Here is an 11933-nt window from a genome sequence, read left to right as displayed (position 1 = left end):
AACATGCCATCGCTGTCCCCGTTCGTGTAGTGGTGATGTATGTAGGTCGGGGCGGCTGTGTTGGGAGGATGGGCCGGGATGGGACTCCAAGATCCACCAAAAATAGAGGATTTCGCCTGCAAAGGACAAGACTCCTGTCCGCCATATTCGGTGAGCACCGCCTGCTCCACCCCTGCAGCTGATGAGTACCTCGGTGCCATATCTTCCTGCTCGGGAAGAACACGCGAGTCAAGATAGTAACTCGTGCCCAGCGTCGACATTGCAAAGAAAGGCAAAACGCAAAAAAGCTAAAGCGTCACAATCCTGCAATCTTTCCAAAAAACAAATTCATTGCATGATAAAATGTGCTGCGTTCCTGCACCAGCTTGGAGCTCAATGCGTCCAGCAAGTTGAACCTTGCCCAAGACTGGATAGGGCGCCCCAAACACGTGACCGTGGGACAGAACAATAAATAATAAATCAGCCTGCTGCTCAACTAAATGGCCACCATTTTCCCCACCACATTTTAATAGCAAATCCCCGCGCCTTTATTGGGGAATATTTCGTTTTATAAGCAATAAACGTTTGATTTTTTTGTCAGGAGATGTAATGTTGGTGTAATCGAACATAGTTGTGATGAGGGGCAGGTCTAACACTACTTGAAAGTGTCCATTTGTGAAACAAGCTATTTCTTTAAAATGTGTGTCTCCGTAAAAAACCTGATGGGATTACTTATTATCCAAAATAATAACAGTAAAAAGGCTCAACCTATAATAATGTTATGACCTCCTACTATAAAACTCTTATTTTTGGAAAGTAATGTCAGTTTCTCGGCGGCTGGATTGTGCAACATCTCTTTAAATAAGAGAGAACAAGCAAAGATGTGTTTAAAGGATCGTTGGATTTTACAAGATCTAAACGCATTTAGACTGGTTCAGTTTCCAGGATGCGCATTGGTGCGTCTGTGTCCGTTTTAGATTGCCTTTGAAGGCAATCTAAAACGGAGAGTGGGGTGAGGTTATTTGGGTGCTATATAACAGTCCTTTTTATCACGGGCAATTGGGTTGTTTTTCTTCAGGTTACAACCTGGCTGTCTAAGCTAAATATCACCAATAAAGCTCGGCCTTTGTGTCCTTTCTCTGGGTGAGCAGACGCATCCGGCATTTCCTACGGCGAGGCAACTGGCAGACTGCAATGATCATAACCGAGGCCTTGTCTGTCCTTTGCTGCTCTGCTGGACATATACAGGCTTTAATCCCTTCATTTCCCTGCAGCCTGCATCTTTACGCCCTGCTGCTAAAATCAGACGCGCAGTAAATGACAGTAAAGTTTGAATCTCTGAAGATTAATCTCACCATTTCCAGATACATACATATCCTACATAACAGGTTGCATACAATGGGGGAAAAAAGATCCACATGAAAATAAAATCCTCTCGAGTATTTTACGCACAACAATAAAACCCATTATTGCACCTTGTTTTGGAAAAATCTATTTTGCTTCAGAGTCTGTGCCAAATTATGAACAAAAAGAAAAAAAAGAAAACCAACCAGTGATTAATCGTGATGCGCTTTTCGTGTTGCGACGAGTTTTACTGAGGTAATCAAGGCAGTTTCGTGTTGTGGGAGAAATAATTTAGCCCAACAACATGAGACTACCTAAACCACTCAACAGTCCGCTCTCCTCTTCTGCAAAATCTGCCACAACGTGTTTTAACAACGTGTTTTAGTGTGAAAACTGTAGTTTCTCGGGTTAAAATCTGCCCAAATATTTGGAAACCTGTAAAGGTGGAAAGACAATAATCAAACAAATGCTAAAATTAGAAAAGGAAGCCATATAGTCCAACATCGTGCACCACGAAACTGTTGCACCATTTTGGACTTTTGTTGTCTATGTAACATTAAAATGAATCATTAAAAACTTAAATTAGTGTTTGTCCTTTAAAATGGCACCTTTACTTTAATTTAGAAACACATTTAGAATAACGAGAAGAAACAATTGCTCCTTTTTTGTGTGGTTCACATTTAAATCTGATGTTAAGGACGAAAAGCCTCAAGTGTGCACGGACATCCATCACAGGCCAAACTATGGAGAACAACTCGCTCAGCTACTGTAGTAATGTTTATTGTGGACGCAGCTGACAGCCCAAAACACAAAGGCACCATCAGCACCACGCACTGTACATGTGCCAACTTTAAAGTGTAAACAGCGCGCAGCCCCCCCTCTCTGAATGAAATAAAAAAAGTCTACAATTGCAGGGATGGTTTTTATTAATTTGACCAGCAAAATGTGCAAATATTCATCCAACCTCTTGGGTCCTCCAGCTGTCACACAAAAAGGCCTACACGTATCTGTAACACAAGAATCCCAAGGGACTAGTCCAGCATGCAAGTTCCAATGATTCACTCAAGTTGAATATACAATATGTACAAGCCTGCAGCTCTGAAACATTGTGGTCACATTCTGAACAGTTTTTTATCAACACAATGGATCAACGTTACAAATGTAGCCATTTATAAATACAAATACCCACGACAAAAAAACTTAAACAGACGTGAAAATAACAATTTCCAAAGAACAACAATCAATAAGTTAGCATAGGGTCCTATTTTCTCCATGGACATTCTCACAGTTGGGAGGGTGGTGGGTGTTGGGGGATCTGCACAGGCGCCCTTGCCATGGATGCAGGAGGGCGCCAGAGACGCAGACAGTCTCATGAGAAACTGAAGTTGCTGGAGAGCTCTCGGATCCTATTCTCCCGGCTCATTTTTTTCAGTTTCATCCTCCTGTTTTGGAACCAGATTTTGACTTGCCTGTCAGTGAGGTGCACACTGCGGCTGATCTCCAGGCGACGCTCCCGAGTCAAGTACATGTTGAAGAGAAACTCCTTCTCCAGCTCCAGAGTCTGGTGCTTGGTGTAGGGGCAGCGCTTCTTTCGGCCACTCTTTGCTGTGAGCCAATTAGCCGTACTTTCCATTTTCCCATCTCCTACAATGACAATGGGAATTACACGTTACAAGAAGTAAGGCAACAGGTGTGACACATCCATTTTAACTGCAGCATATTTCAAACATCACAGACGAGAAACGTTTAAAATACAATACAATCTAAATTTGTAGAGTTGATTAAACAGTGGTCTCAAACCATTGGGTATGTTGGCTGGATAAATCCTACGTTGTGACCTGGCACGTACCACACAACCATAGATTACATGGACGCGTAATGACTCATTTCTACTACGATTTTACGCACAACCAGAGAGCTCTGTGGATAGCCTCATAAATGCAACTCAGCACTTTACCAGACACTGCTATTTGCTACCGTTTAACAGCCTTAACCACAGCAGCCTGTAGCCAACTGCATCTTAATTATGACATAAAACAGTCTGCAGAAAATATAGCGAGGCCTGTGTCTTTGACGAGAGGACAAAAAGAAATCAGTGCTGTGCAGGGCAGATGCACCAGATTACATTGGCCTTAGACTAGATATTAACTAAACCCTGATAATACAAAAACAATAATAAGTATTAGAGTGTTTTACAGTTATCAAAACTTACTTGTTAAAAATAAATCTGTAAGACCTGGATGAATTGTGTTGCAATAGGTCACAGCACAGATGTGGTAGTCTATATGTGATCTTAAAAAACAGCAATAGCTCTGTTTCTCAGCTCTGATTGGTTCAGTCATGTTCAGTTTCTCTTCATGCCCAAAAAAACAGTAAATACTCCGAGTTAACACACACCAATGAGTGGCTCACTACTTGACCTAATTATTAATTCTGGGTAAGAAAACTTAATCTTATTCTCATGCGTTAATTTGTGGTTAGACTTTTGTAAAAATTGACGCCTAAATGTGCATGCCCTCTATTTTTTTATTTTGAATGTAGTCTTTGTTGAGTCTTAACCTTTGACGCTCTTTTCTGGACACTCCACACTGCACGTCTCTGCAGGCTCGGGGGAGGATGAGCTCTCCGAGGAGAGGTGGCTGTCCTCCTCTCTGGCCGGGGCGCAGGGCGCAGGGACAGGCGCCTCCTCGTGGCTCTCCCTCCGCTCCGGCTCCGCGGGCGCAGCCGGCGGCTGGGAGGACTGGCTGTCCAAGCGGGCAGGTCTCTGCAGGGTAAAGTGATTCATGCTTGGTTGGACGTCATGGTAAAGCCTGGAGGACGTGTATGTCTGAGACAGGCGGAAGTAGCCGGGGACCGGCACGGTGCTGCCGGTGACCGGGCATGATGCGGTCGAGTAGGAAATGTCATCTACTGTCGCTCCTTTTGGACATTTGTCAGACTCGTAAAGACAATATGCGCCCTCCTCTTTTATCGTCGGTGAGAAGGAACACTGAGCCATGTGCTGGCCGCTGGGTTGATCCACTCGGCAGGATCTCGACGTCTCCAGCCACGTTTCCATCCCCTGGACATACGGAGCAGAAGCAGGGATCACGCTCTGGGTGCTCGGCTCGTTGCGCTTACCGATCCCCGGGAAACAAGAGCCCGCACCGGAGAGTCCATATGAATATTCCGACGCCGGTGGCAGATACACGCCGTTACTCTGGTAATACGAACCGCTGTCGGTTCTTACGTTGATTAAGGAGTCCACGAAAAATGAATTTCCAGCTTGGTTGTTGGGGCATGTCATCGTTGTGGTATAATTTGACGGAGGATGAAGATAGCCCTTTCTGGCTGACATTTCTTGTGCAAAACATTGCTGAATAATTACTGATACTCACGCTTCTCACTGTAGCCTGCAGCCAATTAAAACACCAGGCGCGCACAGACTCCTCCCAGTCAGACCGGGCTGCTCCACTGTGCCATATATTTTGTTTTAGTCTAAGTAAAGAGAAAAGTGTGGTGGGAAAGTGGCGCATCAGAGGGCTTTTAGGTAAAAATCTTTAAATCTCCTCAGAATCTCGCATTTTGAGCCTCAATCAGCGCCTGTGGAGCCCAGAGCTGCCTTTATCTAAATTTAACAGCAGCCTCTCTTTGACAACTCAGTTGCTGAAAGCTGTCCCTAACAATTATGTACAATGCATAGCTTTATGGCCAGTTTTACAGCACTGTAAAAATGAAGGGTTCTGGAGGAGCCTCTAAGAAGCTCGGGGTGCGTCAAAGATCCAAAAAAGGTCGAGGGACTCTCAACCCTTCTCGTGCTGCTATGATGATTATTATTATTTGGCCATTTTAAACATTCCTCGTGGCCTGTTTAGTTGCAGTGTACACATGTTGTTTCAACTCGCCAAACATGTCTGCAAGACTTCCCCTCTGAGCTCCTCCAGCTTCAGATAGTGCTGGTGTGAAAACTGTGGCTGCAAATTCCATGGCTAAGTCCAGTCACCTTTTTTAACTGCAAGGCTGTGTTGAGCATTTATGAAGGTGACACGCAGGCACTGGAGCGAGCGCCTCAGCTGAACAAAGCCCTGGAGCTACATTTTTCTTTCCTCCATGCTCACCAAAGAATTACCCTGTGCAGAAATATGAACCTACATTATCGCGCTATTAACGCGTAAAAGAACTACAAGAAATAGTTTCTCATAGTATTTACGCACAATCTAGACACACACATACACAACATAAACACAATCACCAACACAACACGGACACAAACACACTGAACAGAAACACACACACACACACACACACACACACACACACACACACACTTATTCCAAGATCCTACTGACATAGTTCTTTTAAAATAGGTTTAATCACAAATAATCTTTTTACGCACGAATAAAAGCGTCTCTCAGCTCAGCGTCTGTTTTAATTTTAAATTGTAGTAGTTTTTGGAAAGAAGATTAAATATGTTCTTTATTCAGCAGTCCTTCACATTTGAGTTGCTGGTAAAGCGAAAGAAAAAAATATAAAAACTAGTCGCATAAAAGACCTCAATAAATAAATGGTTAATTCTTGGGTAAAATATTCAAAGATTTTCAAATATAATTTAAATGTAGTATTTGGTACACTTTAATCTTAATTAGAAATAAACACTTGAATATCTGGTATTGATTATTTTGTACAGGGTCGCCTTGTAAGATAAATAAAACAGATAAAATGGATATTAGTTTAGTTTGTATTCATCATGTAAATAAACAAAGAGTATTAGTATTAGTAATAAGGCCTAACAGATTTAGGTCAGCCTGCATGGCTCCAAAGATGGTTTCAGCCTGAAAGACGTCGACTGCATCCATTTTCCTGTACGTCTGGAGCCAAAGAGTCTAGAAATCAGAGCTACACTTTATGTACTGCCATTTAATATGGCGTCAAACATGCAGCATGTCTGGCTGCAATGGATGATCATTTTCATTAAGCCTATTAGATTATCTGCTGTGATGATCTCCAATGTGCGAGCTGTGGATATTTTCTATTCCCATCAAAGTTGAGCTTTTATTCCATAAATAATATTTCTTGAGGGAATATTTGAAAAATAAAAGGTGGATTAATTGTTTTGCGTCAAAACAATGTCCAGCTTTGGCTGTATCCATGTTAGCACGCACGCCTTGGCACTCACGATGAAACACACACACACACACACACACACGCACACACACACATACATAGATACATACATACATACACACACACACAAACGCACATTCAACGAGCTGCATCAAAACATTAAAGTGAACAAATTGTTTATATGGGACAATTTAAAGTTTCTATAATTTCACGTTTACAATGTCTACGTACAATCTAAAGAACACAAAGCCAATTATAAAACGAGCCATAATTTACATTTTAACCCGTATAGAGATGATAAAAGTTAGTGAGCCACAAAGTGCTTGCAGTATAGGCCCGTGTGATCTTATATCTTCGTGTGCGTTAGTCACCTCAGGCCCATAACTTCTGCAACTGCAACCTGAGAAGCTGCGTTGGATCTGATGCTCAGAAACAAAACGTCTTTTCTTGCACTATTTACTCCTAGCTATTATCTTACAGTAATGCTGCCATTATATCTTAACAGCTACAACTGAAATGAAAAACAGCGTGTTCACTCCAGTGCCTCTCAGATGGAGATGAACAAGGATAAAGTGGAGTAAGAGACACATACGTCCCTTAAATCGCATTAAAAAGCTCAGCGTGCAGCCATAAAAAATATATGATAACATTTCATTGCCTACCTTAACGATGACATCCTGACGCGTGGTGACATATTTTCAAGCAGTTGAGCCAAACTTCTTTTTTAATATATCTCAATTCACGGCAATGACATTGATCGGAGGAGCGCCTCCCAGTGGGCGAAAGGCACGCAGGCCCTGTACGCGCCGCGACGCAAACACAAATGCCGAATATTCCTACCGCGGTAAGATGCTGCAACAAATGACGCCGGAAAGGTCCGTGAACACAAGCTTTCAATGCTCACAGCCGTTGTTTTTCAGCCCCTTAGTCACAGTTAATAACCTTGGTCTCAGACGCTTTATTGCACTACACTCCAAATGCTCCAGACGAATCCGCGTTTTATGGCCAAGTTACTGGAGCAACTGGGAGGATGTGCAGCAATCAAAGTGGAATTCCTGGGAGCCTCACAGGATGCACGCTATATGGAAGGCATCAGGGCCCTTATTAGCTTATGGCAGGCTATTTAAGCGGTTTTCAGGGGCCTTGTGGTGGACATAAAGCCACCTCAACCGAGCTCTTACCCATCATCTTTACGCAGGCGTGCTTCATTGTGCCAAGGTCTCCATGACCTAAATTCATAGCCTGTTTATTTAGAATTAAAAGTGGCGAGGGCTTTAGGATTACACTCCAGATGATAATACATTAAAGTAAATAAAAGGTCATGCTGGTGATGACTGTGATAGTGATCTGGGGTTTCTCAGCTCTGTATGTATTCCAATGTCACTGCCTCAACACAGGCTGAGGCTTTAAGTGAATACGCTCTTTAATCCTGACAGCAACTTTCCTGGTAGCATACTCACAAATAAATGTGCATGATCTGAAAAGAGTTGTTCAGTTAAAATCCATATACATTCAAACAAGTGTCATGATGGTTTCAGGAAACACTAACAGGCATGGTGGGTCCAAAATCAGCCTCTGCAAGTCACCCAGGACATGAATGAAGCCTTTGTAACGGATATCAAATTATAACTGCGGCAGATCTTATTTCCAGTGATCGGGGGGAATAAATAGCATCAGACATACATGTCGTACATCTGATACGACCCACGTGCTGGCGTATTAAAACAAAATATGGGATTATGTTTCATTTACGGGGTTTTTGTGCTTTTATCAGCGGTTTGCCCTTTTTAAATGAAGCTGGACATTAATCCGACCTTACGGCCCCAGAGCTCAACAAAGCGCTGGTACTGAAGTTTCGAGCGCAGATGTGTGAAATCAATTAACTGGGATCAGATTTAACTTAACTCATTCTCTAACTATGCGAGAGTCATTTCATGGTGCGCAGTCTGATCAGCGCCAATGATGCCAGGTGGGCTCTACAGAGTAATTCCATGACACAGAAAACACTTCTCAGTTGTCCGAGATGTATTTCTACAATAAAGTTGAAAGATTAAGAGAGGGGGGGGGGGGGGGGGGGGGGGACACACGAATATTAATGCCATGTCAATGTTTCTGGACACAAAAATTGTGCGTAAAATTGAGAAAGTTTAATTTAAAAGAGGTTAGAAAAACGTATTTGCTGAAAATACAGTACAGTACATGTGTACATTGGGGAAAATTTCATTTTAAGGAGAAAAACATTTTTTTGAAAACGCAGTACGCAAACACCCGTCTGTTTAAAAAGCCTAGTATAGGCGAAAGAAAATTCAGACACAACTGGTTTCCGCGTAAAAACTCCAAATACGCAAAAAAGGTAACTTCAAAATCTGGAAAAATAATATAATAATATTAATATTAATAATAATAAGAGGCAAATGTGTTTAATGACAAAAATGTGTGTAAATAGAATTCATTATGAAGTCTGGTACAGTAAAAATCTCGCCCCCTTGTCCTGGTAAAGATGTAGATGTGAAGTCTACATGATGGGGTGCATTGTTCATGGCTGCGAGCCAGTTTCACTGTCTTTGTTCAGTTTTTTTATAGCAAGGGGTTCGTGGTGTAGTACTGTAAACGGTCCCTGTTTAGTTTCTTCTCCTTCATCCTCCTGTTCTGAAACCAGATTTTCACCTGGCGATCTGTTAGATTGAGCATCCGCGAGAGCTGCAGCCGCTTCTCCTTGTTGATGTAAACGCTGAAGAAGAATTCCCTCTCCAGTTCCCTGATCTGATACTTGGAGTATGGACACCTCTTCTTGCGTGTCCTCTGGCCACCTGGACACAACAAAAGGCCAAAGGTCACACACACACACATATCCTATCACACATCTTTTATAAGACACATGGCAACAAACGTGGAAATCGTGAGTCTACTTCTTTCTAGCAGTTGTGGATCGTTGGAGTTCAAGTGTCTCCATCCTCACAGGCCTCTTGTAAACAAAGACTGGACTTGGTAGTGGAACATGTTGGGAATGAGGGATTGCGTGTTGGAAGTTGTGAAAACGCATTAAAAATCTGTAAATCCACACGGGCTGGTTTTATAAGAGTGAGGGCGTGGGCCTAAAACCAAAAACACTGGAGTATCATGTATCTGATATTGTGCTTTTATTGTGCGCTTTTGCTTCCACTGTGCGTAAAAACCTGTGGTGTTAGTTTTGTGTTGGTTAAGTTAAATCCTTCACGCATGGGAAAGCAGTTGCAGGATAAGATTTAATTCAACCAGTGATTCTGTTAATACTTGTGTTTGAATAAGAGCAATGACTAAATCTGGTCAAGAGTCAGATTAAAATACCTTAACAGCCCACTTCAGCCAGCAATCAGTAACAATAAACATAAAGATGAAGAAATTCATTCTAATCACAGTGACACTAATGTGGAGGGTTCAGGGAGCACCTGGAGTGTTTGGGTTGTTATTTAAGCAGTATATGGAGACACAAAAAGTAGTATATTATTTGTATATTAATAAACTTTTTCAGGTTAATCAAACAAGACTATTCATGCACAACAACAGCATAATGTGGAAATCCTGTTTGGAATCTTGGAGGACAAGCTTAACGCCAAAGTCTTCACGGCCAATTTCAATCCCAAGCACGTGATCTTGTCGTTTATAACATAGTTTTGTTATAGGGTAAATCTACAGGCCCTCCATAAACCTTACGTGCATATAAAACAGCATATAAAACGCTTTTAAGAGCAACGCGTTAGATTTTTCTCTTTCTTGCATGAAGCGTGTCTACTCACTGCTGCCTTTGCTCTGCTTCTCCTCGCTGTGGCCGGAGGACGACTTGGGGCTGCAGCTCTCCGCCGTGTCCGAGCCTGCATGCGCCGGCCCGGGGCTCGCTTTGGCCGCGTGTCTGTCCGCGTCCGTCGCCTGTGCGGTCGGTGTTGTGCTGCTCTCCGCGCCACCGTAGGCCGTGTCGAAGAACTGGTCGAACGCCTGCGGCAGGACGCCGTTCCTGCCTACGCTGCCGTGGAAGCCCGGCGCCGGGTTGGAGGAGCTGGAGTGGCTGGCGCTGGAGCCGCCTTTCACCAGAATCTCTCCCCCACGTGAGGTGGGGTTTGTCCAGCCGTCCCTGTGCATGATGTCCTCCGTGTAGCAGTGTGACAGGCTCCCCCTGCCGTGGTGCCATTTACTGGAAGAATCAATGCCATAGTCTCTGAAAGCCACATCTCTGACGGACGGGACCTGTGGCAGCGCTGAGGACTGGTGGTAGGAGTATGTCATGGGGCAAGAGGACTGGCTCTGGGTTAAATAATGAGGGAGACCCGAGAAGTCTGCTCCGGGGACGTAGTAAGTGCAGCTCGGTAAATACATATTAGAGCCAGAGATCCGCTCATCAAAATCCATATTCTGCCTTTGGAAACGTCCTACAATAATCCTCGCATTGTTCCTCCGCGGCGCTGCGCTCCAGTCACTTTGAGCCAGACTGGTGGAGCAGAAATCCTTAGACTTACAAGCTGACGTGGGGATCCATCTCTATCCATTCCTGAGGGCCAAAGCCATGTGACCACTGGCACAAAATGACAGATAGCCTACGCCTCAACGTGTAGGCTATATGAGTCAATGAGTTTATGAAGAAGACCTTTGGCTGCATGGGGAAGGAAAAATACCGAGAGGGAAATTTGCATCGACCTAAATTGGGCAATTTTGATGGAGCTAATATCTTAAGTGCGGGTTCTTCGATCACAATATGATTGGTAGGGCTACTTGTGGCTGTGTGTACACTATAATTGTTGAATTACCACATTACAGAGGAGAAGATAACAGATAATTACATCCCATTTCATGCGTAATGTTTCAAGATTTAAGTTAGTTTGGAAACCTAACCCTCACCTTAACCCCAACCTTAACCTTTACGCAGAGATTTGAATACTTTAGATGGCGAGGGTCAGATTTTCAGAAATAAGAGTGCATGTGTGCATGAGGTAAACGATGCACGTACACTTTAATCCTTGCAGCACAAATGGAAACAATGGAGAATTTGCTGCATTTGATAGGACAAGGAAACCTGCACCGGAACGTGCGTCAATTATGCGTCAATGACGTTTGAAAGCTATTTGTTCTGATAATGTCTTTTTTTTTGTTTTATCATTGAACCCATGCATGCATGGATTCCTATAGCCTCTGTTTGTGAATCTAATACTGCTCAACTGGCTATTTATAGAGCAATGGAGTCGACAAGTGGCGGAGCGATGTGAGTCATGCTGCACTTTTACCAGGAATCAGTCCAGTGTGGCACAGGGAGACAAAGAGACAATAGCCTGTAGAGACAGGCCTGGTTGTTTCTCTCTCTCCCTCTCTCTTGTAAGGCTGCTATGTTGCCTATTTATTCGGAGCAACATGCTCACAATCATCATTAAAACATGTATGCATATATGGAGACATATGCATGTATGTGTTTATGCATAACGCCATATAGGCTCTGTTGAAAAATACGCCATTGCAGAATTATGTTCACTGCATGCTGGTTT

General features: G+C 43.2%; 3 protein-coding genes across 4 annotated transcripts in view; all 3 read right to left on the bottom strand.

Moving 5' to 3' along the window:
* hoxa9b (homeobox A9b) overlaps nucleotides 1–1574 on the bottom strand; it is a 4112-nt gene extending 2538 nt beyond the window's left edge. The window contains exon 1 of the mRNA XM_020092794.2: nucleotides 1–1574. This exon is cut by the window's left edge and continues 257 nt beyond it. Coding sequence (XP_019948353.1) covers nucleotides 1–260 — 260 coding nt within the window. The 5' untranslated portion in view covers nucleotides 261–1574.
* Nucleotides 1575–2231: 657 nt separating this feature from the next.
* hoxa10b (homeobox A10b) lies at nucleotides 2232–8266 on the bottom strand. 2 transcript variants are annotated; one of them, XM_069536878.1, is made up of 3 exons: nucleotides 7089–8266; nucleotides 3883–5432; nucleotides 2232–2967 (listed from the first exon to the last, which is right to left on the bottom strand). In XM_069536878.1, the coding sequence occupies exons 2-3, from the start codon at nucleotides 4658–4660 to the stop codon at nucleotides 2693–2695; spliced, it is 1053 nt and encodes a 350-aa protein (XP_069392979.1). In that variant the 5' UTR covers nucleotides 4661–5432; nucleotides 7089–8266; the 3' UTR covers nucleotides 2232–2692. The 2 variants fall into 2 exon arrangements, with proteins under 2 accessions (XP_069392979.1, XP_019948131.1); XM_020092572.2 differs by lacking the exon at nucleotides 7089–8266 and having other exon boundaries at nucleotides 3883–7052.
* A 591-nt stretch (nucleotides 8267–8857) lies between these two features.
* hoxa11b (homeobox A11b) lies at nucleotides 8858–10956 on the bottom strand. Its single transcript, XM_020092579.2, has 2 exons — nucleotides 10203–10956; nucleotides 8858–9236 (listed from the first exon to the last, which is right to left on the bottom strand). The coding sequence occupies exons 1-2, from the start codon at nucleotides 10807–10809 to the stop codon at nucleotides 9004–9006; spliced, it is 840 nt and encodes a 279-aa protein (XP_019948138.1). The 5' UTR covers nucleotides 10810–10956; the 3' UTR covers nucleotides 8858–9003.
* Between the last annotated feature and the right edge of the window lie 977 nt (nucleotides 10957–11933).

The sequence above is a fragment of the Paralichthys olivaceus genome, chromosome 13, assembly GCF_024713975.1.
Source record: "Paralichthys olivaceus isolate ysfri-2021 chromosome 13, ASM2471397v2, whole genome shotgun sequence".
Classification (NCBI taxonomy): Eukaryota; Metazoa; Chordata; class Actinopteri; order Pleuronectiformes; family Paralichthyidae; genus Paralichthys; species Paralichthys olivaceus.
The sequence above is the reverse complement of the archived record's forward strand: the minus strand, read 5'-3'. Positions and strand labels throughout refer to the sequence as shown.